Here is a 27,431-nt window from a genome sequence, read left to right as displayed (position 1 = left end):
TGATTTATTAAACCATTCCAAGCCTGGAGAGGATACACTTTCATCAGTAAAAATGGGCGATCCTGAAAACCTGGAATCGTTTTTTTCTAAGTCATTTCCTATTTTACCTATATTACTATTTAACAGAATTTATATGGCACCAACATATCTCGTCACACTGTACAATAAATAGGGGTTGCAAATGACAGACAGATACAGACAGTGAAAAGCTAACAATCTAAGAGATGATAAACGGTCACATTTAGAGCTATCTTCCATACTAGCAAATGTTTTCAATCCTGGACCAGATCCATTTTAGGTTTGCTGGATCACCCAGCTTCACTGCTGAAAGGGTATCCTCTCCAGCCTTGGGGAGCTTTAATGAATCGGGCCCTTTGGGTAGTTTGGTAGACCCTTCATCCTCATCACAATGGTACAAAATCTGGGCCTGAGAGTATATTCTCAAGCCCAGATTTTGGACCATTGTAATGAGGATGAAGGGTCTAAGAGACTCCTCAATGTGTCCCTACAACCTAGTCTTTATTCTGGACAATATAAATGTAGCTTTGTTGTTGTTTTTTATGTTTGTATTAAAGAATTCTCAGAGAACGCTCTGACTAGGGAGCTACAGGTAGTCCCCGGGTTAAGGACATCGGACATACAGACGACTCCTAGATACAAACGGGCTTCCCTGCTCCTTATGTGCAAGACGGAAGCTTGATGGGGGAGGGGGGGTTTGCATAACTTGCTGAAGAAATCTTTTTCTAGACACAGCTAAGGTTGTGAGTGATCTTAAAGTTTTTTTTTCTTGCTTTTTTTAACTCACAGTGAGGATTGTATACAGTAACTGACACCATGCTGCCTAATAATATATTGAGACAAACATCTGTACTAATTGCATTTATTAAAATAATGTACCTGTTCCGACAATTTCAACTTAAGAACAAACCTACAGTCCTCATCTCGTATGTAACCCTGGGACTACCTGTATTTTACTTTGTTGACTAAAGTTCATCTTCTTAAGGCCGACTTATCATTAAGTGCCCCCTATTTATATGGAGGACATCAGCAAACCCAAATCACAGTGTCATTTTCATTTAAAAAAAAAAAAAAATAGTTCTTTGCCTTAAATGCTATTCCTTGCCTAGGCAGCCTGGATCACATGATCTCTAGCCACTAATATGTATTATTTTCAGTGAGCATTGAGATAAAGAGATCAAAGGGCTGCCAATGTACACTGATAATCACCAACTTTACATAGAAACAAGGTTTGTAATAGTTTAACATGCGTGCCGATAAGAATATTTACACTAAACACATGTAAATCCAAACATAAGCAATAGAGACACCCAAGTATGTCCATTCATAGGCAATGAGACACCCAGGTATATCCAACCATAAGCAACGAGACACCCAGATATATCCAACCATAGGCAACGAGACACCCAGGTATATCCAACCATAAGTGTACTGTCAAATCTTGGGTGAGCACCTCCTTCCTTTAGCCAGGGCATTGAAAATGGGTCATGGATGGGTATTCCAGCATGAGAATGACCCAAAACACACGGCCAAGGGAACAAAGGAGTGGCTCAAGAAAAAGCACATGAAGGTCCTGGAGTGGCCCAGCCAGTCTGCAGACTGATTGATAAGGGATCAAATACTTATTTCACTCATTACAATGCACATCAAGCTCTGACTTTTGAGCACTGGGTTTTTGAGGGTTCTTTTGTTGTTGTTCTATCTCTCACAGCTACAATAAACCTACCATTACAATTATAGACTGGTCATTTCTTTGTCAAACGTACAAAATCAGCAGGGGATCAAATACTTCTTTCCCTCACTGTATGCAAAACAAAAGTTCCCGATAAAAGTGTCTTGTGTTGCTGTGAAATAATATTATTCTTTAATATAATTATGATTTATGTAGTGCCGCCATATTCTGTGGTGCTGCTCAACAGACAATACAACCAAAGCACATTTACAGACCACTAATAAAGTGGATTGGCATAAAGAGATTTACATATACAAATATACGTATGTGATGCTGTTCACAGGCGCTTAGCCTAGGCAGCCTAGATCACATGACTTCTGCCACCAATCATTACTGAAGAGAAGCTATTGTTTCCAGACAGCACTGAGATAACAGAATGAAAGGGTCACCATGTTTGCTGATCATTATAAATTATACAACGCTTGCTCAGATTTGCATAATCATGGCGGTTCCCAGGCACCTGGCAGACTATTAGCTGCCAATTAGCCACAAGCACAATTGTGATCGATGGTTGGTGGTCAGACATCCCCAACCGCCTCCGTCATTATAAGGGCCAGTTTGTTAAGTGGTAACTGATCAATTTACAGCCATCAATCTAAATAAATCCTCAATAACTTTAGGGGCCCTTTACCCATCCTAGAATCCTTCAAGTCATTAAAAACATGGACATTAAGGCAGCCTATTTATTAGACTACTGTACCACAACAGACCAAGAATCATGCATGCAGCATTTATAGCACCACAATGCACATTAGCACCTGCAGCGAGAAGATGTGCTGCATGAACACAACACACATTACTCATGGGATGGTGTCACCAGGCCCTGCAGTGCATGAAACCCAAAACTTGTTTTATTCAGCAAGGAAGAGTTAGATAACCTGTAATGACATTGCTGTCTGTGTCACTACTAAGGAGATTCACCCTATTAGTCCTAGTAAGAAGATTCACCTTCCCTATAAAATTTGGTATTGCCACTGGGGACATTCACCATCCCAATATTCCTGGTGTTGCCACTAGGATGATTCACTCTCTCTATCGATCCCGGTGTTGTCACAGGGGAGATTCACATGCTTTATCGAACCTAGCGTTTCCACTGGGAAGATTCACCCTCTGCAATAAACCTGGCATTGCCCCTGGAGAGATAGACCCCGTCTTTAAAAAATGGTATTGCCACTGGTGAGATTCACCCTCTCATATAAACCTATTTCTAAGGAGATTCACCTTCTCTATAAAACCTGGCATTGCCACTGGGGAGATTCACCCTCTCTAATTAGCCTGGCATTGCCACTGGGGAGATTCACCCTTTCTTATAAACCAACTGTTAAGGACATTCACCTTCCCTAAAAAACCTGGTATTGCCTTTGGGGAAATTCACCCTCCCAACATTCCTGATGTTGCCACTAGGAAGATCCCCTCTCGCTATTGATCCGGGTGTTGTCACAGGAAAATTCACCTACTTTATTGAACCTAGTGTTTCCACTTGTGAGATTCACCCTCTCCAATAAACCTGACATTGCCACTGGAGAGATTTACACTCTCTATTAATCCTGGCATTACCACTGGGGAGATTCACCCTCTCTAATAACCCTGGCATTACCACTTGGAAGATTCACCCTCTCTATTAAACCTGGCATTGCCACTGGGGATATTCACCCTCTCTATTAAACCTGTCGTTGCCATTGGTGAGATTCACCCTCTTGAATTGTCCTGGCTTTGCGTTTGGAAGATTCACCCTCTCCAATAACCCTGGCATTGCCACTTGGAAGTTTCACCCTCTCTATTAAACCTGATATTGCCACTGGGGAAATTCACCCCCTCTAATTGTCCTGGCATTGCCACTGGGGAGATTCACCCTCTCTATTAAACCTGGCATTGCCATTAGTGAGATTCACCCTCTCGAATGGCCCTGGCTTTGCGTTTAGAAGATTCACCCTCTCCAATAAACCTGACTGCCACTGGGGAGATTCACCCTCTCCAATAACCCTGGCATTGCCACTTGGAAGTTTCACCCTCTCCACTAAACCTGACATTGCCACTGAGGAAATTCACCCCCTCTATTTGTCCTGGCTTTGCGTTTAGAAGATTCACCCTCTCTATAAATCCTATTATTTATTGTCACAGAGACAAAGATGAGGACAAATCTAAAATGTTGAGTAGTTGCTCGGTCTGGAAATCCTCCAATGGGCCCCTTGTTCCGGTAATAACATGCTGTATATCATCTCTCACTTCCTGTTGTGTTTCTAGACAGGAAGTTTAGAAAAATCCCCTGGGTGAGACAGCAGAAAATAAATAAATTGTGGTTTTGGCTTTAGACACACTTTAACAAAGACTAATATGAATATTTATGTTTTTTTATGAAAATGACCACAGAATAAACTTTTTACCCTTTAGCCCAGTTACAAAACTTCCCGGTAACGTTTAGCAAGTTTTGGATGATTGTCTGATTTTGCTGATTGTCGCTGTGCTATCCCAGCATTTGGTGGATTTTCCTCCGAGTTGTCATTGTGGTTTTTCTTGCTATATGTACACGATGGTTGCAGTAAAAGCAGAAGACGCGCGTACTCTTCAGCTCTGCAGCCACACAATGCTGATGTTATCAGGCCCTGACGTCACGCTCAGTCTTGTGATCTGTGCTGGGTCAGAGCTCTGACTAGAGGACTGATTTCCCGGGTCAGCGAGGACAATGTGTTGTTATGTTATGTTACGTCTGCCACTCTCACTGGAACAATAGGGACTTGCAACCCAGAGGCCATTTCAGTACAAGCGTCCTGTGGGACTCCCAGGACAGCTGCGTAGGGACAATTAGAGAGAGCGCACAGCTACCTGGCGTGTGGGTGCACATACCACCTGCAGGATATTTTTGTAGATTTCCCTCAATGACATCTGTGGAATTTTACCGTCTACGGCTGGCCATAGGCATAAGACGTTGGTTAGCGGCTCCGATTGGTGGATCATTGTTCTGCAGACTGATTGTGGCACAATCCACCCAAGCGGATTTCCTAAAACTTTATTATAAACTGTTTTGTTAGAGTAACAAAGGGTTAAAACATCTCTCATGTTGTACATTTGGAGAGATTTCCATTTATTTCCTGTTCTACAGACACAACATGGAGTGAGAGATAACCTGCTGCAATGATGGGAATTCCCAGTGAAGACATTTATCAGCATAATAAGTCACGCCTTGTCCTCCAGAGAACTTTGAATTTTCCATCCTCAGCAGTATAAATAGAGAGTCCACCTCATCCCCACCATTCCTATGATGCATTGCTATTACCACTGTACAGTGCAGGTTCAGGAGCTGGCTGCTCTGTGCTTTGCTCTGTATCCTTCCATAGGTGCCACCATTTTCGGGGTTTGCCCCCGCTATCATACCAATGTGTAATTTGTTGCTGGGTCACCTAACTGAACTCTCTGGAGGTCTATTCATTATTTTCCTAGCTCCGACATATTGTGCACTGCATATTATACCTTCTTACGATACATGAATGATACATTCAGGTGAGCAATGAGCTGCATCCTGCGGACGCAGCTCATTGCTCCTACTGCGTGAAAGAATGAATTAATGAGGTGGTCAATTAGACGAGGCACCGGTAGGCACAGACATTAACCCTCTACCACCGAGTGTCTGTGGCTAAATGATTGGAAATCTAAAAGCAAAAATGTCATATACAGCATGGTGGTCCCTAGGTATGGTGGCTGCATTCTTTCTCCCTTTTGATTTCACCTGGGGGTTCAGCCAGTAATGGGTGCAGAGCTCACTCACCATACAAGACTACAGAAACGTCATCTTCATAACATAAAAGAGAACTGGGAAAAAACAGTGCTGCCAGAAACTATGTAGTATGTTCCTATAGTAATCTACAGCCTGGTTTTCCGGAGGGTGGCGGGTTAAACCTGCACTTTCCTTTGAGCTGTAATACTAAAGCTTTGCACACATATCAGATGATCCTTGCCAGGTAATTATACATATGTACAAAAGTTCCACAATGACATTCATCAATCCAACACAGTGGATTGATAATCAACCCCATGGGGAGTGCACAGGGTGGTGCCACTTGCTTGATCTCACCTATAAAACAGATTAGTGCCGTGTTCATCTATCTCTGCAAACGATCATGAAAGATAATTATCTGACGTTTGTACGAAACACATGGTATAAACAGGATGCATTATTAGGATATATAATAGATAAAAGGATTTAAAACATTTCATACTTGGTCATGTAGATGGGATCCAGAGATATATTATGACCCTCATGTGATCTCTGGTCACATAGACATTTCTTAGCAGAGCAGATGGATTTATGAAGCGCTCTGCATCACTTTATTCACCTTAAGGACAGGCTGGACCAGCCATTACCAACTTTTTTACTGTGGGGGAACCCATAAAAAAAACTTTCAGATATTAGGGAACACCTATAATTACTATATCCACAGCTCACAGTATATTAGTGTGGTGGTCAGTGGGGAAATATGCCTCTCTTACAGATAGGGAAAAAGAACATTGGGGGTCAGTGGTAACTGGCCTTAGGGGGACCCTAGTAACCTCTGGAGGAACTCCGGTTGATAAGCACTGAGCTTTCTGGTGGGTCAGTCCACAGATGGGACTTCAGTCCTTATCCATACCTGGTCCTATCCTTATTCATCAAATGATTTATATTTATATCTCACATACACAACATGAAAACAATAAAGAGACAACACAAAATATATAAGTCAGATCCATCTTTTATTGAAAAGAAATACAAAAATCCATGTACAAAAAAAAACGCAATCACAAAATGTACAGAAAATAAAAAAAGGATGTTTACATTACACAGATGTACAGTATATACAAAGATAACAGCCTCATAAATGAAATCCCCAGGGCCAAGCCAAAAGGGGACTAAAAAACTGCTCTGAGTGTTTCTGATTGGATGGCAACTCCCTGACAGGTTACAGATTATTGTCATTGATATGTGAAGTGGCTAACAAGAAATAAATATACTCGTCTCCATCTCTCAGCATTGCTGCTGTAAACAAAAATAGAGAACATTTCATAAACTGTACAAACAAAAATAAAATTTCCTTATTCTTTTTCATAATGTTATAGTGATTTTTCTATTTTTTTTTTAGAATAGTTTATAAAAAATCTGTCTCTGTTATATGGTAGAAACGTAGGACCTAAAGTCATGAGCACAAAGCCCATGGATTCACCAGGGAGAGAGACAACCGTTCCGATTCACAAGGCTCCTCGGGGGCTGTCCCTAGCTACTGGTGAATGATTGGTTATTGTCTCAACTCACATATTGGCTGCCTCTTCTGTGTAAAGTGCCGACTCCACACAAAAGCTTCTTAAATATTTCAGATACCCCAGTGGTGTGATTTTTTTTCTTTTTTTTTGTAGCAGCAGTTTGTGCAGTGTTTTCACACCATCAAAATGTTTAATGGGAATTAATTTGGGAACACTGACAACATCATTTGGGTTTGCAATGACCATATCAGTTGTGCAGAAATGGGAATTCTAATGGGATGTTTTGCCACTGGAATCGCTGAAATAAAACAAGAAACCAGGACACGCTTCATCTCGCCTTCCCTATTGAAGCTCCGTCCTGGGTGGAGATGACCTCTAATGGTAAAAGGCAGCCATATTGTGTATATTAGGAATACACAGAAGCTGGTGACAGTGTTTTTTAGCAGGATTTTGCAGAAATAAAGTTGTATCATGCGGCAACAAACAAAGAGTTTAAAGACATTTGCAGAAAAAGCGATAGCAAACTTGATAGTAATCGTACATCTATTGTGGACAAGTCCTTGGGTTGGATTAGCAGGAACACTGAATCCCCCCCATTATGTCTTGCCAGGGCAACGCTTACCATGGTTCATCAGGATGTGGTTTTAAGATATCAATGTGGGTAAATCAGTCTCTCCTTTGCATCCAGACTTTATGAAGGATAAGGAAAGTATAGCACCAATCAGAAGAAGGTAAGTTATATGACCGGGTCTGAATTTGTGGGGGGCAATACAGAAACGTTCACCCTGTGCATAAATACAATATATATATATATATATAGTTATAAGTATTATGTGTAAGTCTGGGTGTCCATAATGATTCCTGCTACTGCACCCCTGCTTGCCCTAAACTGCTCCCTACTTACTGTTCTAGCATTTTGCTGACCTTCCAGTTCATATACATTGAAAAAACACAGACAAGTTCAGTAAGAAGTCAGTCTTCAGGTCTAGCAGGGGGATCTGATTATCCAATCAGAATTCTAAAAAGACACCCAATGAACCCCAACATTTCCCTCTATGCAAAGAGTTGAATTTTTCATGTATCAGTAAATGAAAAGAGAGACTGATTTAGGTAAAGGTGTTCTATAAACATGTCATCGCACATATTAATTGTACAGATATAAAGCCGGTCGGGTTACAGAAAGGATAAGGTGCAATTCTTTTGTTGCTGAACTACAAGATCCAGAATACATCGAATTATCATTAATCTTCCTCTCAGATATCAAAATGGAGAAGAGGTAAAACACAAACATTCTGCCCTGACAAGAACATTCCAGTGTGTGAATAGTCACCCCTTCAGTTTTTGAGGCAGTACATTGCCCAGCACACCCTACCAGTGCTTACTGGGTGCGAAAGTTCCACTAAGAACAAAATATTAAAGATTTCCCAAACTTTGTTTATTTTAGAATTTTTACAGATGAGTCAATTGCTTCCAACGGATTATTCACGTCCTTTTCCCTTTATTGTAAGGCTTGTGGAAAAAATTATCTTTTAAAGAAAAAAAAAAAAAAAACGATCTCAAAATTGAGAATTACTTACAGGAAAAAAACATTACAATAAAAATTAAATAAATAAACTTTGTTCTCTTTTTACATTATACAATTTGCTCTTTGTCTTTAAGCTATCTGTATTCTGCGGGTAAATAATCGGTTGTTCGCAAAGGATAGAAAAAAGTTCACGTAGCAAAGTTTTTGTAGGAACTCAATGATCGAGAAACAAGGAGATTTAAGTGCTATATCAGGATGTACGGCATTTATAGTGGCAACATGCTGAGGTCTATGTATACAGATGAGGGCCAACCGCAGCATGCAGAAAGGAGGGCCGACAAAAAATTTTCAGTATGGCTTGTCTGGATTTTCACAATTTGGCTACCAAAAGGGCAGTTGGTATGGCTCAGAAAAAAACTCCCTTTCTAGCCACGGGCTGGGAGCACATTAAGAGGAGGGATGCGCCAAACAAATACAATTCCATGCTGTACTAGGTGTCTGCCGGTGCCCGTTACAGCACCCGCTAAAAAATTTTCCATGTATTTAGTAGAAATTGTTAAGAATGTGCCATAGATTTCTTACAACCAAGACTTTAATTCTCCTTCACTTCAACAATAACACCAGTTATTCCATATTACCAATACTCCCCGATTGTGACAGCCAGCATACAATGTCCTTACTAGAGGAAACCATTTGTTTTTTTTTTTGTTTTTCTGTTTTTCATCTCCACAAAAAAAGTCTCTTGGTGAACATAAGAGGAAGATAAGGCAGCAACCATATCCACCTTAATTTCTATTAACACCACCAGGCAATAGCCAAGGGGCTCACAGAGATCGAGAAGCGATGTTCTCAAGTCTTCTCACTGAAGAAGAGTCATCTAATCATCATCATCATCTTGACACCCACTGGACTTCGACGGTAACGTCCATGGAGACCTAGCAAGTCTCCCAGCTTCTGTCCAGCAGAAGCTAAATCAGCAAGTGGGCATTGCAAGTACACCCGATTCTTAGTACCACATGTCCGAATGGGGCAACGGCTTTAGTTCTGTGGCAATATGTCCAGAAGTGGGTTGTACAAGGCAGCCAAGATCTCTGAGATCATCTGGGTAAGATGCCATCGCAAAGGACCCCACCACTGCCGCTGTGCCACTTGCCTCTGCAAAAGAGAAGAAAATAGAAGGTTACCCTTGTGTTTATGATGTCAGCAACAATATTACAGCTTGAACAGATACACATGAATGAACGCTGCCAAGGAAGAAGGGGCATTTGGGCAATTTTATAGCAGATAATTATATACTAGAGTATTTACAGAAGCAAAAAAAGTTTTCTACTTTCAGCAAATCTTGTAAACAAGTCAACAGCTTATGTAATGTATAACAATGTGTTCTCATGAGATTCCCATATAACACAAATGTTATACTGTATACACGCTCGTGTCATGGCTGGAATCTGATGTGACGGCGGACAGAGCTTTGTGTTTATTCCCCGACAAGTAATCTAAGTATACTGCGGCTGGTTAATACTCTGCTGGAGAAGTGTCACAAGACAGCAGCGTTGAGGTTATTTCACAAGCGCCCGTCCCCATCTGGGGATAGATCGGCCCTGGGACAGACGGCAGCTTAACCCCTCGCTGGCCGTGCGTTGTCTTTTTGCTGCACGGCCGGAGATAAGTAAGACAGATGGTGGCAGCGGTGGGCGGAGCCTGGCTCCAGGCAGGCGGCTGAGTCATTGGTTAAATATAGAAACACGTATAAAAAGCAGGGAAAGCGCTGAACGCTGAAATCACTTCTACAAAGCGCCAGAGACGGAGCCATCGCTTGTACGCCGGCTGATTATAGGGCTTAGATGATCACAGAGGACAGGCAGCAGAGACCGGCGTACAGGGAAAGTGTGATAGAGGATTATGGCTGCTGACAGCTCCGGGTGAGGGATTAACTCTTTCTCGGCTCCCTGAATATAATAAAGTAGAGTTGTGTGCAAATACAGAATGTAAGAAAACTCTGCTGAAAACTAAAAATTGATTGGTGCATCAGCTACTGAAAACTAAAATGTGATTGGTGCATCACCTCCTGTATATATCACAGGGAGTTCTACACCAGCTCTTGTTGCAGCAAAGGGGTCTCATTCCTCCTGCAGCATTCTCGTATATAATAAAAGCACCCCTAAAACCCCCCAATAGGAGCACATGAGGCGGTCTAATCTAACACCAGACTGACCCATAAAATAACCCGCAGACACTTACTCTTCGCAGGTACCGCTCGTTCATCTGGTCGCCAATCCTGCGCAGTCGCAGAGCGATCTCCCTCTCTACGGGCACGTCCCCTGCCAGAGGCAGCTCGGCTTGGGGGTCATCTCGGTGTAATTCTTCCACATCTGTCCCCATGTTGGAATGTTCATGGGCAGTGTGCCTGAGACCTGTCCGGAAACAATTAAAAATTAGGATTTATATTCTGTACAGAAAAACAAAAAGATTTTATTAGTCTGCAGAGCTTCTGATTGGCAGTTACAGGTTATCACACAGTTACTAAATAAGCCTATCAGGAATTTCCGACAAGCAGAAACATTCAGCAACCCATAGCAACCGATAATGACTTGCGATTGGTTGCTGCAGTTAATTCCACTCATTGTGCGGTATTATTAAATAAAGCCGCATGTCCGTCACCATTTACATTCTGTATGTTGAACAAATCTCAATGGCTGTTACATTGTATGCACGTCTGGTAATTAGCAGAATGGCAGCAATTTTTTTTTTTGAAGCTGTGAACATTATCTGCTCCAAGTAGCAGGAAATGAAATCTGAGTGCAGACACAAGCTGAGGAGAGATTTATAAAGAGCGCTCAGCATTTGCAGCTGCAAATCAAACCAAAGTGGCAGCTCAGGTTTGGGGAGTTTAACCCTTTCTATACACGTGCCAGTAAGGGGACCTCCTGTACAAGAACGGGGTCCGGGATTCTCCCAAATACCAACCCCTCCCTGACACTCCTGCTGCTTGTATTGCTGAAATACATTTACGGCACCAATCAATGCTCCGGGCTCCTTCTAATCCCAATTCGATTACCAAAATTCTACAGCTCCCCCGAATAGGTTTAGGGTGCTTGTATCTGGGCGGAGCCAGCCAATCAGTGCCTCCGGCTGAACCCAATTCATCAATAGAGATCACATGACTACCTTTCTACTATCGGGCAAGTAATCAATAGCTGGAGGAGTCTCCTGGAGCAATAAAAGCATTGCAGTGGCAGAAGGGTATCGGTCTCTGTAGACAATTGGAAATCTACGTTGTGATAATTTCACCATCAGAGACAATATTCAGCTTATCCCATGATCTACATTCCCTTCCCAGCCGGCTCCATGACCTCCACTGCTCCAGAATAAAGTCATGACTCCTCCAAGCCCATTCCCCCCTCATGTCACCACGTTCCCTGTGTCTGACTGACAGATTTGAGCCTGTGCTGGGCCAGCTCCCTGAAAAGGAATTCTAGAATGACGACAGCAGCACAAATTCAGATTCAGTTCAGCTTTAATGGTTGATAGATTTTAGTTTCTAGTAAACATCTTAGGATGTCCAAATCCATGACAGTCAGTCTGGACCAATTTAAGGGGACATTTATTTTTATTATTATTAACCAGTATTTATATAGCGCCAACATTTTACGTAGCGCTGTACATTAAATAGGGGTTGCAAATGACAGACTCAAGGAGGAGAGGACCCTGCCCCGAAGAGCTTATACTCTAGAGTTGGAGAAGCAGCATACAATAATATGCCATTTGTATTTAAAGTGACAGGTTCCAAAGCAGTCACCCTGACATATATTACCTACTCTGAAGGTATCAGACTTTTCTGGCTGCATGCTGGTTCCGGACAACAACTTGCTAAATGACGGGCAACACAACTGCAAAGAAGGCGACCTGCCCCAATTCTCACCCCACAAGCATCCACAGCAAAAGTAGGTAACTGAAGGGCCCCGGAAGGTCTCTGGTAACATAAAATGTATGTGGTCACCAGAAATTTTGTGCTGTATACGGCCAAACTACACTACAAGACGCCCTGTTCCTATACACAGGTACAATCTTTGCACCCCATTAGGTTTATAAAAACAAACCCTAAATGACCAGACAATTATTACCCAACATGATTTCTGCTCCTTCACCGAGCGGTGTCCCCATCACATGTAGGAACAATACAATGCTATAGTGACCCTACCACACTGAGAGCTGCTTATTGTCTGCTAGAGGCCAGCGCCGAGTAATTACAGCCGGCATGCTTCATTCCAACGCACGGCTGTGCCCCGGTGTCCACAATGGCAGCGCTTCCAGACAAGCTGGACACATGCCAGGGTGTCATGACCAGCCACTAGTGACCTGGCACATGTCCAAACATACAGCCTCGTAAACAGGAAGACCAAGGAACATGTGTGTGGAAACCGCACCGCAGATACCAATAAAAAGGACATTAAAAGTTGCAATCCCACAGACAAGAAAAAAAAAAAACCTGCTAAAACATTACAGATCTGGATAAAAATCTGATCTCTGACTGGCATCTGCAGCCGGCTGAATGCAGCAAATCAGATCCATGGTCGGGGATGTGACTGCAGAAAAGACGAGCAGCGATCACTAAGCCACTGCAATGGCATGTCACCTGTCAGACGTGGGTGCTATGGGTCACTGCACCTATAATTATAAACCCTGCACAGAGGAGATTGCAGCCTAGCACAGGGCGATGCACTTTCCTGTCGTATATCTGATATGCCCTCTTCTCCTTTTTAAAGGAAGCTAGTGAGGGACAAGTCAGGACATGTTCATACACCAGCGACTGCAGGTGAACTGTGCGTCCCCGTACAATACAACACCACAATGTCAGGTGCAGGGATTGCCATGCATTATACAGGCCCAATGCAAAACTTATCACCCCCACCCAACCTTCAGGGCATGCACAGAACCAAGCGACTTACCGTACGCAGTGGGTTCCCCTGTGCTGAAGGATTCTGGGTAAGAGCAGTGCCTTTGTTCACAGGCGGTTGAAGAAGGTTCCGATCCACAACTGTTAACCATTTCAAGTCTGTCCTGGGCTTGGTTTTGGCAAGAGGAGAAGCACCTTGGACACATGGATGCCGGGGTCTGGACGGTAAGGGGGGTCTGATGGCTCGCCGGCAGGTTTTGTTCACAGATACGAGACGAGGCTTCACAGGCACTGACGCTGGCAGGAAAAGTGCGACCGGCTTCCGATTGGATGTTTCCTACGGGTTCCGGGGTATTCCCGTCATGAAGTGCCCTTGCCATTGCTAAAATTGTAATCTGCCGAAAGAAAAAAGAAAATACAACATGATGATTGGAAGGAAAAATCAAGACCCCCTTTTATTAACAATAGTTGTATGCATGAGTGACTGATCATAGAACAATAAAGCAGCGGGTATATGACGGGAAATGTCGGGTTCTGCATGAAGCAAGCGTCAAATAATACAAATCAAGCACACCATACACCCTTCTTGTATAGATCTACCCACTGCTATGTAATATGAGGCGGCTGAGTGTATCATGGATAAACAATATACTCCAAATTTACAGTCTGAATCAGGCAGCGTTATCGTTCATCACTAGAAAGTCTTTGCTGCTTGACTTTTCCTTTGTGAATCGCAGATAACGTGTGAATGAGGTGACTTGTCAATTGATAACCTCCACCGAAGTCTGTGCGAGGCTCCATAGTGTCCACAGGAGGGCGCTGCAGCCACCTGACTGGCACTGTTTGTAAACAAATCCCGCAGACTTGCTGTGTGTGGATCCTTGTGTGACCCAGCAGCAGGCAGCTCACAAGGAAATCAGACAAGAGCTCCAACAGAGAGCAGATCCTTCCTGGCCAGACATCATCACAAACAAGTCACCCCTGAAACTGTATCAGGACTGAATTTATTGTTCCTGGAAATACATTCATTTCCATTTGGAGCACTACAATTACCAGCAACTCATTACAAATACCAAGAATGCAATAATCAGCAGCCTGCTCAGAGCACACCATACACAATAATAGAATATGAGACCAATACATGGGCATATACCTGGGTATAGAGCCCTCTGCACCATACTGACAGATCAGGACTTGTATAAAGAATACACAATGATGATGAGACACTGCCAGGTCTATCCCTGACTCATATATAATATACACAGCACATTACAGGTCTGCCAGGATGTATATATGGTGCCAGCATTCCAATACAGAACCATACACCCCATACACATGTCGCTGTGTACTGATCCGTATGTAATACATGGATAATGTGCCATCACCTTAGCTCCCTATCCTGGCCATGCTGAGGAGGGCTGTACATCCATAGCCAGTGCCACCCTAAATGTCTAATATGGTGCCATCATACAGACCCCCGAGTGTAATAATCTGCCCCTTCCCATTATAAGGACCCCCCAGGTGTAATAATCTGCCCCCCCTTCCTATTATAAGGACCCCCCAGGAATAATAATCTGCCCCCCTTCCCATTATAAGGACCCCCCAGGTGTAATAATCTGCCCCCCTTCCCATTATAAGGACACCCCAGGAATAATAATCTGCCCCCCTTGCCATTATAAGGACCCCCCAAGAATAATAATCTGCCCCCTCCTATTAATAGGACCCTCCAGGAATAATAATCTGCCACCTTCCCATCACACAGACCCCCAGGTGTAATAATCTGCCCCTTCCTATTATTTGGACCCTCCAGGTGTAATCTGCCCCCTTCCCATCACACAGGTCCCCATGAATAATAATCTGCCCCCTCCCATCACACAGACCCCCAGGTGTAATAATCTGCCCCCTTCCCATGACACAGCACCCTAGGTGTAATAATCTGCCCCCCTCCCATCATCCAGCCCCCAGGTATAACAATGAGCCCCTGTATGGGGCAGGATGTCTCCCAGCACACGGGGCACCACCCTGTACCATCTGACAGATGCCCCGTGCCAAGCCGGTCCGGACACAATGCTATGAAAGCAGACACGATTTGTCCCGCTGTGTGCCGGGATATACAGACCGGGGAGGTGATGATGGCTCGGCGCTGCTGCACCATGGAAAGTCCGGCAACATCCCGGAGATCGGGAACACCGAGAGAGCAGAACCTCGGCATTACACCGATCACTGACACCCCCATAATCACAGCCCGGCACTGACACCCCCGGGTACATCCCAGCACTGACACCCCGAGCAAACCACAACACAGAGCCCAGACAGCACTGACCCCCAGTCCCAGCACTGACAGTCCATGTCCCAGCACCGATCCCCCAGCACCGATCCCCCAGCACAGCCCGGGACATGTCGGGGTACAGCCATCTACATACTCACGGTAAAGTCTGCAACATACGAGGCGGCATGTGAGCAGCAAGCATCCCGGGATATGAGTGACTTACCCGGCTCAGACGTGTGACATGGGCGCAGAACGCAGCGCAATCCTACAGACAGTCCGGAGCGGTATCTGAGCGCCCTGTACCGCGCGCCGCACACACTTCACTAACAGCACACACGAGCAGCCAGCAGCCAACTTGGACAAGCCACGCCCAATCAGAACGGGAGACCTGCAAACCACGCCCAGTATGGGCTGTCACTCCGCCGCCAGCGCCCCGCCCCTACATAACATCAACATGTTGGGGCATGTAAACATTCTGTGCATGGTGAGCCGGGGGCCGCTAACAAGGGGTTAATTTCCATATATGGGGGAGAGTGGGCGGGGTCAGACCCAAACTATGACACCATCCCAGCCCAGGGTCTGTTGTGTTTTTTTTTCAATTCATACATGAGCACAGCACATGGTTCTGTCATACACTGCAATGCAGGCTGCGTTATATTAGTGCTGATTTATTCATGTCCATCAGATCCTAGTTCAGGGTGTGTTGTAGGATGATCATGTATAGGTTACACATGGATACAATGTTGTCTATTAATGTGGGGATGCTCAGTATTGGAATGTAACTTTTATTTCTATCCTCTGATCCCAATCCTGTATTACAGATCTGGCTGTGTGTACAATAAAAGTGTACACATGGATGCAGAATACGGTAACACCATGCTAGAAATCACTAAGCAAGCGCTCACCCTCCACAGCCAGAGTGCACAGACCAGGTGATGCCCATTTACTTGTCTTCCCTATGTTGGACACACATATTTGTTGGCATGTTGCTATTCAGTTTGGAAGGCACCAACACATTACAGCACCCTGGAGAACCTTTCCAAATAATTTCCAGGTGTCAGGGAACCCCTAATGTAATCAGTAAATAGGAAAAATGCATTTGCATTGGTGTGCAGAGGAATAAATGCCCCCCATACATTAGTGGTCACAATGCCACCTTTGCAGATGGATTAAAGCATGATTGGTTGTATGGAGCTGGTGGTGTTGGAACTATACCCACACCGTCCTTTGGTAGATCAATAAACCACAGCACCAGGAACCCCTGGACACGTCCAAAGGAACCCCGATAGAGAATGGCTGCACTTAGGTGATGCAGCTCCAAGTTTCCAAGTATGACAGCACTATGCCAAGGACAGGATTTATAGCGCCAACATAAAACGCAGCGCTGTACATTAAATAGGGGCTGCAAATGACAGACAGATACAGACAGTGACACAGGAGGAGGACCCTGCCCCAAAGAGCTTACAATCTAAGAGGAATGATCTTGCCCTGAGAGCACCCAGTGACATTACCACCATGTTGAAAGAAGATTTTGGATGGAAACCACCATGGACTGGCCAGGGATGTGCGGCTCAGGTAGGGTGGTACTCTTTGAACTTCGGTTGGGTTAGCTGAAAATTGGAGAAAAAGTGGAAATAGGAAATGGATGCCCATTCTGATTTAGTGCCAGGCTTCATACTGAATATTTCTGCAATATTTGTGTAGTGTGGTGCTGATGACCCCATAAAGATTATGATGGGGTGTACATACTAATAACGGGGCGATGGCCCTCTCTACCGTACATGGAGGTCCCCCCGTTACGTCCCAGGTAGTGTTAAGGTCAGTCCACACAGAGGACTTCCAACGCTTGCAGCCAGGTACTTTTTCTGTCTAATCTTTCACAAACAAAATATTTGATCATTTGGACCCATTACTGATCTTTATGTTTGAACAAAGTCGCTGTGAAATCTTTGCTGATGCCGACATCATCGTGTCATGTGTCCCAGCTGCTCGAATCGATTTGAACATGCTTATATATGATTTCCTCCCTGATTCAGCGCTCCGATAGAGTTACCAGCAACCCTGAAATATTTACAGGAACTGCTGCCTAGGCATGAAGTCACATGGAATGGTTCAACCAATCTAAACTGTGGATCAGGGGTTAGATGATCACATGACTTGTAAATGGATCTTGAAGCAGAAGGGAACTGTAATGTAGTGAATATTTCTTTCTTTTTACCACTTTAGGAAGTAGGGAGGACAAACCTAACAAGCCTATTTGAAGAAGTCTACTATAGGCTGTGCACAACTACTAGGCATTTTCTTTAATGAACCGCACACCTCACTGCAATAAATGAAAGGAAAAGTTCACTCAGACATGAACAAAACTAAACTTTCTCAAGACTGTATGTCGAGGGCTCCAAGTTTCATCTTGCCTGGTGTACTTGGCCACCATATCCTTGGCTCTCTTTAGGTTCCTAAATCAAGCCTTAATATGGACCTAATACTTGCACATGTACAGCGCTGCGTAATATGTTGGTGCTTTATAAATCCTGTTTATTAATAATAATAATAATAATAATAAATCATAGCACTGTCCTCAATACTCCTTAGAGTGGGTTTTAAATAATTAAATGCAGTGCTTGGTAAATGAGGAATAAAATACATTGGGCTAGATGAATACACGCGGGTGGGCATAATGTCCTTGGCACAGTTGCAATGTGTCCTAGATGGCACTTTGATTCTCGCCGGCAATGACTACAATGTGTTGTGTACCATTGCCAATAGAGTGACGTGAATACCATTCTCCTACCATCTTACTGGTACAGTCTCATGGAGATTTCCCAAAAAGTTAGGTAGCCCTGACCAGTTTACGGGTTCCATGAACACTGCATGTGGTTATATTGGGCAGAATAAGGCTGGTTTATGGCCAATTCAAGCAGCTGAAGTTCTTATTAATCTCCCTCAATGGTGGAACTAAGAAGACGATGGCTGGATTAAAACCACACGGTCACGTGGTCAAACTTTTCTGCACCAAGCACGTCCGGATTTAATATTTTACTTCCGATCCTTTTCTGTTCTAACTCTTCTGATGCTACTTGGTACTGTAATTCCGCTCACGGCTGACTTGTCTCCAAATCTTTTCATGCATTACCTTGACCTTGCCAGGCTATAGATGTGTCATCCCGCCATGGTTTAATAAATGCTGCATTTGATCCTACCCCATTTAATACACATTTCTGTAATCCTTTCTTGGTCTAATGCTTATTATCGTAATCCTGCCTTGGTTAAATGCATATTACCCTGATCCTGCCCTGGTTAGTATTTAATACTTTAATCCTGTCCTGGTTTAATACCTAACTTTTCCTGGTTTATTTCCTGTTACTCAGGCCCGGTGCTGGTGTAATACTTATTACTATAATCTCATTCCGGGTTAATTTGGGATAATGTGATCCTGCCATGGATTATTACTAGAGATTGTAATCCGTCCCTGGTTTAGTATTTGTTAGTGCAATCCCGCACAAGTTGAAGATTTGTTACTGCTATGCTAAGCTGGTTCATTACTTGTTAGTGCTATATGGGGAATGGGTTAACTTGAAGTGTCTCCAGGAGATGCTGATGCACATTGTATCCTGGATGGTTGCAGAGCTCTTTCCTGACTGGTCCTGAGGCTGATGGAGGCCTTGTGATTGGCTGTTTCTTCAGTTCCATTCACACCACTCCGACCAATCAGAGTATTTTATTGTGTAGCTGCTGCATGAGGGATGCAAGGACTGCCAGGGAACTGAGAGGAGAAGAGGGCAGATCCTGGCTCTGCTCAGCAGCAGCATCTAAACCATGTACCCAATGTGCTCCGCAACACACTGCTTCACTCCATGTGCTGCCATTTCCGTGCTAAACATAGAATATCCTAATATTATCAGATTGCAGCATGTGCCCAGCTGCAAATAGACGAGGGAAGGAGGGGGTGATGGTCTTACAGGTACCGCTCTAGTATATGGTACATAGATAGCAAATCATTATCATGGTACTATACTGATTACCCCAGCAACCTCTCACCCTGCCATCACCACCCATACCTGTCTGACATCCATAAACCTTGGCATACGTGGCATGCTGTTATCCATGTGCTTTGGGGGGCAGGTGACAGGTGTAAAGGGAAAAAAAGCTGGCTTAATACAAAGGAACTATGCCATTCTAAATTGACCTTGATAGAAGACTGTAATGAGGAATAGCTATGGCACTCAGGTAGGGGCACCAGCTGTCCCTTATTGTCCCTATTATGTTATTTTCACCAACACGGATTTGTTCCACTCCCCTCCCCCAGTACGCCGCTAATGACAAATATTGGCGGCAGAGCTGTGCAGGAATCCTATACATCCTTGCTATAAGTCACTCCGCCAATATAACTTCTTCTTTCTGCATGCTAAAAAAAAACACCTATGCCTGAGCCAAAACCATGTCAATTTCCAGAAGCTGCACCTATCATAAGACTATCTATTTGTTCTATGTTAGAAGGTAGTTTTGTAGCAGTAAAATAAAAAATATCTTCATGCAAAATACCAAAAAATATCTCCTTGCAGGTTTTTAAGACACTTTTCTATTAGGGCCGATAGAGAAAAGAGAACATGCTGCCAGCATATGCCATGCACCGGACCAGCTACTCATCTTAGTGTTTTAGCAAGGGTTATATACAGCATAGGAATAACAAGAGGGCAGTTAGGGTGACTCTTCTTCCATCTAGTTTAAAACCATTGTGTATCTCTCCTCTGCAGCACATTATGTGGAGTTTGGCCCTACCTCTCATGCCACACCACTGGTCTACTTTTATAAGTGGCTGACTTACTAAAAAACTATAAAGCAGGGGTGCCCAACACGTGGATCGCAATCTACCGGTAGATTGCAAGGGCAGCGCGAGTAGATCGCGGAGCCCTCCCTTTCAACATAAACTCTACCGCGCACAAGAAATATTAAATCTAAATACCGTTCCACCATGACTGATGATCATTTGGAAGTCTGTATGAGGCTGGCTACCAGCAACTACTGCCCAGACTATGCAACTTTGGCTGGGTTGATTCAGTTTAACACGTCATCGGAGTAAGTTAATGGGCAAATATGTACAGAATTGTATTGTGCTATACATGATCATGCTGTTATGCAAGGTAAACAATATATATTTTAAGTATAAAGTATACTGGGTATATGTATAAATGAATATAGCATTTTTATAGTTAATAGATTATTTTGACTTGGTCATTTTAAAAGTAGCTCGCAAGCCAAAAAAGTGTGGGCACCCCTGCTATAAAGTGTAGGGGCCAAAGGGTTTGGGTTCAAGCTTGACCTAAGGAGCTTCAGCAATAGTTTGGGGATCAAAGTTCCCTGGAATCACATAAAGATCTCTAACCTCTAGGCTTCTTTAGGCACTGCACTGCATTATTAGTTTAGTATCTTAATGATCAGAACACATTTACTTTAAGTAGTCAGCACGCACCCAAAGAAGTCTGAGGTATCAGAGACCTCTAACTTCAGTTTGCAGGTCTATTATATGCAATGTTATGTTTCTGACATCAAATCTGGGGTTTACTTCTCACAATAAAATCAAGTCACTTGGCTGGATGTTGTAAGAATATTTGCTCAGGCTGCACTGATGTTTTATATTTTTTTATAATAATTTGATAAGTTTTATAGTTTATCTAATAAAGATATAGGTGATTTTTATTGCAAGTTGCCTGAAATGTTCCCTGTTTGTATATTTTGTAATGCAAGAGAATAGGGATGTGGCAACAGTCACAAAAAACAAATGTGTTTGATTATTGTGGCGACTTGACATTCATCAAATGTCTATGGTTACCTTTAACTCAGTGTACTGATAATATTTTCGAGCAAGCCAAGTTTGTGTTGTTTAGTGAAGCCAGCCCCCACATATGTATGTACACAGAAACTCACCACCTACACACGTGTGCGGAGACAGGGCATTGCTGCTTGACTGCAAAACGAGACGTTCAGATCACCAGTCTGTGCAAAAACATCTGATAACATATTGCTATCTTACAGACTGAACTGCAATACTTCCGTCTCGGGGAGTCAGTGGGAATCTGCAGATCCTCTCACACACTTCCCCAAATACAGGAGCACGGTCACTCCGACCCAATCCAACCATCAACATTTTTCTTCATTAAGCAAGATCATTAGGCCTACTTATCGTCACTGATAAAGAACTGTTCTATCTAGGAAAAGAAGAAGTCCAATTTTTACAAAAACAAAACACATAAAACTTGTTCTAGATCTTGTTTACTTATAAAAGTAATATAGAAAAGTTTTTATTATTTTACTTCTGAACACATTCATGCAACACATAGGCGGTCTTACTCATTGGCCCAATAAAGTCTTGGTTACCTTTGTTTTCCTAACATTCTCTTTTTTACAAGGATAATTGCAGATATCAGAAGAAATCTTCCCTATTTATAATACGGTCACTGTTACAGTTGCCATCTCTGATTACTTACATTTACAGGTGCAAATGCAGAACTAACCAACAGATTTAGTATAATGGTGCCCCTCCCCAGCTGAACATATATTCACCTTAATTTCACTTTTCCACTTCTCTGTTCACCTGCAAGAACAAGGAAGACAAGCTCTGTGTAAACCTCAAAGCAACATGCAACACACTCACTAGTTGCTGCAGATTAGCTGACCGGAAATGCGGTTGGGTCCACAGGAGCACTTGCCATAATGTATAAGCTTGCAGGACACACTTGCACAATATTGCAGACTTCACATATGGTAAGCCAAAACTGTTTTTTTTCCCCTAGTTTCAGATACAGTAGTAAAGAATAAGAACCTTGGTTGGGTTTTCACTGTTGTCTGTGTTCACACTGAGGGGATTCACCCCTTTATTGGTCCTGATCAAAACAGTTAACATGTAGGGTTTGGGGAATAATTTAGTGATCTGTGGTAACCTCATGTTCTGAGTTGTCATGGGTCAGGTGTCTGGTAGAAAAGCTTTTATCAAAGCAATCAATCACCACATGAGTATTTCTAAATGTGGAATAGCAATTGGTTTGTTGCTGTGAGCAATGCAGATTAATATTATTATTAATATTAAACAAGATTTATATAGTGCCAACATATTACGCAGCGCTGTACATTAAATAGGGGTTGCAAATGACAGGCAGATACAGACAACGACACAGGAGGAGAGGACTCTGCCCCAAAGAGCTTACAATCTAGGAGGTGAGGGAAGTAACACACAATAGGAGGGACCATATAGATATATATATACACAGAATAATAAATAAAAATAAAAATTTTACTTGCTGTGGGTTATTTTTCTTTTCATAGCACTTCTTGCTTCATTCAGAGTATATGTGGCCTGCGTGTCCTCCTCAGTTTGTGAAAATTCTGATCCAATGGCTTCAGTGCATTATGAGGTACCAACCTGGAACATATTTGCAGATGAATACTTGTGACTTTCTAGGTCAATGACTGTGTATTATTATCAGAGGCCAGGTAAGTAGCATTCTTAGACAGTAGTTAATAATAGAAGCCCTCATATTTCTCTTTAGTAGGGGTTTTCCATTGTAACCTGCAGGACATGGGCCCCACTAAATTTGTTTACTACACAGCTAATGGTTGACATTACCATCATGGAGAGTTTTCTGCTTTGTAATACTGAGGGGATTTCCACTTGAATTGGAAATGGTGCAAAGTAAACTGAAAAAACTTAAATTTAGAAGGGTGAAGGAAGCTTGTTTTTGTTGTGTCTTCATTGAAGACTTCCCTTTATTTCCTGCCATAGTGGCAATGTTGGCACCAGGACAGAAAAGGTATAAAAATCACTTTAGTGTACACAAGAAAAATGTTGTCTGTCATATATTCTCCTCCCCAATCATTTTTTTGTTATTAATATTATTATTATATAGCACCAACATATTAGGCAGCACTGTACAAAAAAATAGGGGTAGCAAATGACAGACAGTGACACAGGAGAAGAAGAGGACCCTGCCCCGAAGAGCTTACAATCTAGGCGGTGGAGGAAGTCTCACACAATAGGAGGGGAGATATGGAGTGATGGGAAGTAGTGAGTGTTTTAGGAGACAGAAGAAGATGAGTAGGTAAGTCTGAAAAAATGGGTTTTGGGTGCTCTTTAAATGAGTAGAACATAGGAGCAAGCAGAAAAAGACGAGGAAGACCATTCCAGAGAGTTGGGGCAGCTCTAGAAAAGTCTTGGAGCCGTGCGTGTGATGAGGTTATGAATGAGGAAGTCGAGAGTAGGTCACTGAAGGAGCAAAGGGAGCGGCTGGGGGAGTATTTTTTTTACCAGATCAGAAATGTAAGTGGGACAAGAACTGTGGAGGGATTTAAAGGCAAAGCACAGGAGCTTGAATTTGATTCTAAGGTGAAATGGAAGCCAATGAAGAGAACTACAAAGAGATGCAGCTGAAGAGGAGTAGTGGGAAGGATGGATGAGTCTGGCTGCAGCATCCATAATAGATTGTAGGAAAATATATGGAATGCTTCATAACTTAGACGTGTCATCCTTGCGCAGGGGCCATCCTAACCTTCTCTGTATCGTTCCAATTTTAGTATATGTGCTGCCGAAGCAAGCACGTTATTATTATTATTATTATTATTATTAATAATAATAATAAACAAAAATGATATGGCGCCAACATATTACACAGCACTGTACATTAAATAGTTACAGACAGTGATACAGGAGGAGTAGAGGACCCTGTCCTGAAGAGCTTACAATCTAAGAGGTGGGCGAAGTCTCACACAATAAGAGAGGGAAATTGAAATGATGGGAAATATTGAGGGTTTTAGGAGAAAGAAGATGGGTAGACAAATTTCAAAAAATGGGTTTTAAGTGCTCTAGAGTTACTCTTTAAAAGTTTGCCTTGGATATTCAGGACACTGCAAGAGCTTTATCATCTCACACTACCAGGACAACAGTCCCAGGATATGTAAACACAGGGTCTCAATTCTGGCACATAACTTCTCCTGTGCCCAGAAAGTTTTGCTAATCTAAAGTCTGATGCTCTTTAAAGAGAGTTTTTTTAAAAAAAAAATATATAGTACAAGCATAAAGTGCAAGCAACAAAAAGTCCCTGCATGTACCTGCAAAATCTGCTAGCACCTTGAATTTACAGCTGAGTGGCAGGCCATTTTGATAGGCCAATCACAAAATTGCCAAAAATGCCAACACTTGCCTGCCCCTTCTGTGTCCAGCACATTCTAATTGGCCACTGATAAAGTCCATCATAGTGTTAGGCCAATAGGAATGTCTGGAGTGAGGAATGTAGCACCAAGTTGTGACTTGTGTCAATGCTTTGCCTGCAAGAGCAGCCCAATATTTGTAGGAATGGAGTATTAGGGATCAGACTTGTTGAATGTGCCATGGTCCATTACCCCAACATATTTAAAATGCATGGGCAACCATTACACCACAACCCATATTTGTATAATTTTTTCAACAGTGCACCACAACACACAAACAATCTGTAACACATGAAAACCACTAAGCTAAAGGTAAAATGCCATTCATCTAAACCCACCTAGGCAATGCACTGCAGCACTGCTTGTGTTTAGTTTTGCCGGTTACCATGTCTGACTGGGCCCTTGTCTGCTACAGGCAACTACACTTTTAGGTGTTTGTGTTTTATACCTGTAGCAGTTTTAGTTTTATTTTTTTCTAAAGCTGCCTGAATTCCCTGTTATCTATTGTGAAATGCCCCATTAGCCCCAAATATCTAAATTGTACCCCATCCTTTACCTGCCCCTCATTACTGGTTAGACAAGTCGCTCATCACAGTGATGGGCCAATAGTGAGAAGGAGGTACCAGTCCAAGTTAACAAGCACAGAGCATGGTGTCAGAGTATTCTGGGATTTTGGGGTGTTCTGCAGAACATTGGATGGTACATCAGGAGATGCCTGGTGCAGGAATTTTATGTCACTAAAGGTCCACTTGCTTTATAAGTGAACAATGCTTACTTTTCTTCGACAATATTTATTTTACAAACATAACTGTTAAACCTTATTTATGAAGTGTAAATATTTGAATGAGTAAGTCTGGATTATGTTAGTAGTGTGTTTATAATAAGATAAGTGTACAAATGGATAATTCACTGGAAAAACTCAAAGGGTGCCAGGTCTTGTCTAAGTACATGTGGTTTGTATACGTTGATAAAGCACATTTTATTAGGGTGCTATATGCGTAATCCATGCTTTTAATTTACAAGGATTGAGAGTTTGTAGCAAGCATTCATTAACTTTGTTTCCATTTATTGTGAAAAGTAGCAATAAAGCTAGAAACAAAAGTCTTCCTTCACCATATGACAATGTTGCCATATGCTACCATTCATTCCTATAGATCATTGTAATGCAAGGCTCTACAAAAATGTGCAGGAACATGAATGCAACTAGTTTGCAATACAACAATCTGAACAGTCTGTATATACAGGTAATAAATGTTGACTGCTGATCTGTGCTGAAAACTTGTGCAGAAAAATGTATAAATGGTAACAAGTTTAGGGCTGGCTATGTTCGACGCTTATATATTGGACGCTTAGAATAATCAGAATATCTTCAAGAAATAGAACCCTATATAACTCCCTATAGAGAACTAATAATAAGACTCTGGACATCTATGCTGTGGACTGCTCTGTTTGATACACTCTGCTGTTTGTAAAACACTTTGCACTGCCCCAGTCTATATACTGTGCTACTTGTGACATATCCTGGATTTCCCTACCTTATGCACTGTGCTGTGCGTGACATACTCCAGATTTCTTTATCCCGTCACTGTAGTGTACATAACATTCTCTGGACTTTTCCACTCCATATACACTGTGCTGTACATCACCTACAACTGAATGTCTAATAACATTCACTATCTTTTATGTGAAGTATTGCAGAATGGTTCTCCCTGTACACTGTTTTATATGTAACTTTCTGCAGAATGTCCAGCTCCATACAGTTGACTACTCCTTTCTGTATACTCCCCGCCTATTGTGTGTTACTTCCCCCACCTCCTAGATTATAAACTCTTCAGGTCCTCTTCTCCTCCTGTGTCACTGTCTGTGTCTGTTATTTTCAACCCCTATTTAATTTACAGAGCTGCATTATATGTTGGCACTATTTAAATCCTCTTTATTAATAATAATATTAATAATAATATTACTGTATTGTAGTTTTTTTTCTGTGAAACATGTAGTATATTATTACTCTACCAGTGTTTCTCAACTATTTTAACATGGGGGAACCCTTGAAATAACTCCATTATAATTATTAAATCCACTACTCACTGTACATATCAACCCTCCAGATAGCCAAAATGATCATTGGTGTCACTTAAACTGACCTGAAAGGCACAAATTCTGAAGGAATCCCTAGCAATCTCTGGAGGAACCCTGGCTGATAAAACTGGTGTACATTGTTGTACTATGAGTTCTGTGCTGCATATAATACACTCCATTCTGCTAATGATCTCAGTACTGTCATAGACAGAAGTCACAGGGACCTTTAAAGTTACTCTTCAGCAAGCAGACACATTACATTTCGGCAAGTACCCAACTTTGCAAGTTACCTTTATAAATAGACACACTGGATAATCCCCATATTAGTCAACACCAGAACAACTCACTGTGGGCAGACGTACAACAGAGTGAAAAGTTGTGTTGGTCTAGATTTACCCTACATGTTTCCTTCTAATGTTGTGTGTGGTTAGAGCAGCCAATTCAACTGCAAACTGTGTAATACTTTTAGTTAAGATAAATA

The 27,431-nt window shown here is 42.5% G+C and overlaps 1 protein-coding gene, 1 long non-coding RNA gene and 1 other non-coding gene across 3 annotated transcripts in view; all 3 read right to left on the bottom strand.

Moving 5' to 3' along the window:
• Positions 1–6,461: 6,461 nt before the first annotated feature.
• Positions 6,462–16,054, bottom strand: BBC3 (BCL2 binding component 3). The gene is made up of 4 exons (XM_072429609.1): positions 15,897–16,054; positions 13,457–13,799; positions 10,749–10,921; positions 6,462–9,662 (listed from the first exon to the last, which is right to left on the bottom strand). The coding sequence occupies exons 2-4, from the start codon at positions 13,782–13,784 to the stop codon at positions 9,546–9,548; spliced, it is 618 nt and encodes a 205-aa protein (XP_072285710.1). The 5' UTR covers positions 13,785–13,799; positions 15,897–16,054; the 3' UTR covers positions 6,462–9,545.
• Positions 16,055–22,976: 6,922 nt separating this feature from the next.
• Positions 22,977–27,431, bottom strand: part of LOC140343770 (uncharacterized) — a 56,713-nt gene continuing 52,258 nt past the window's right edge. Inside the window, exon 4 of the long non-coding RNA XR_011923412.1 lies at positions 22,977–23,090. This is a non-coding gene — a long non-coding RNA (uncharacterized lncRNA). The remainder of the gene's footprint in view (positions 23,091–27,431) is intronic.
• On the bottom strand, positions 24,155–24,262 carry LOC140344667 (U6 spliceosomal RNA). The gene has a single exon (XR_011923631.1). It is a non-coding gene; the product is annotated as a U6 spliceosomal RNA (small nuclear RNA).

This window comes from Pyxicephalus adspersus, chromosome Z, assembly GCF_032062135.1.
Source record: "Pyxicephalus adspersus chromosome Z, UCB_Pads_2.0, whole genome shotgun sequence".
NCBI lineage: Eukaryota > Metazoa > Chordata > Amphibia > Anura > Pyxicephalidae > Pyxicephalus > Pyxicephalus adspersus.
Note: the sequence above shows the minus strand (reverse complement) of the source record. Positions and strands in the feature narration are given on the sequence as shown.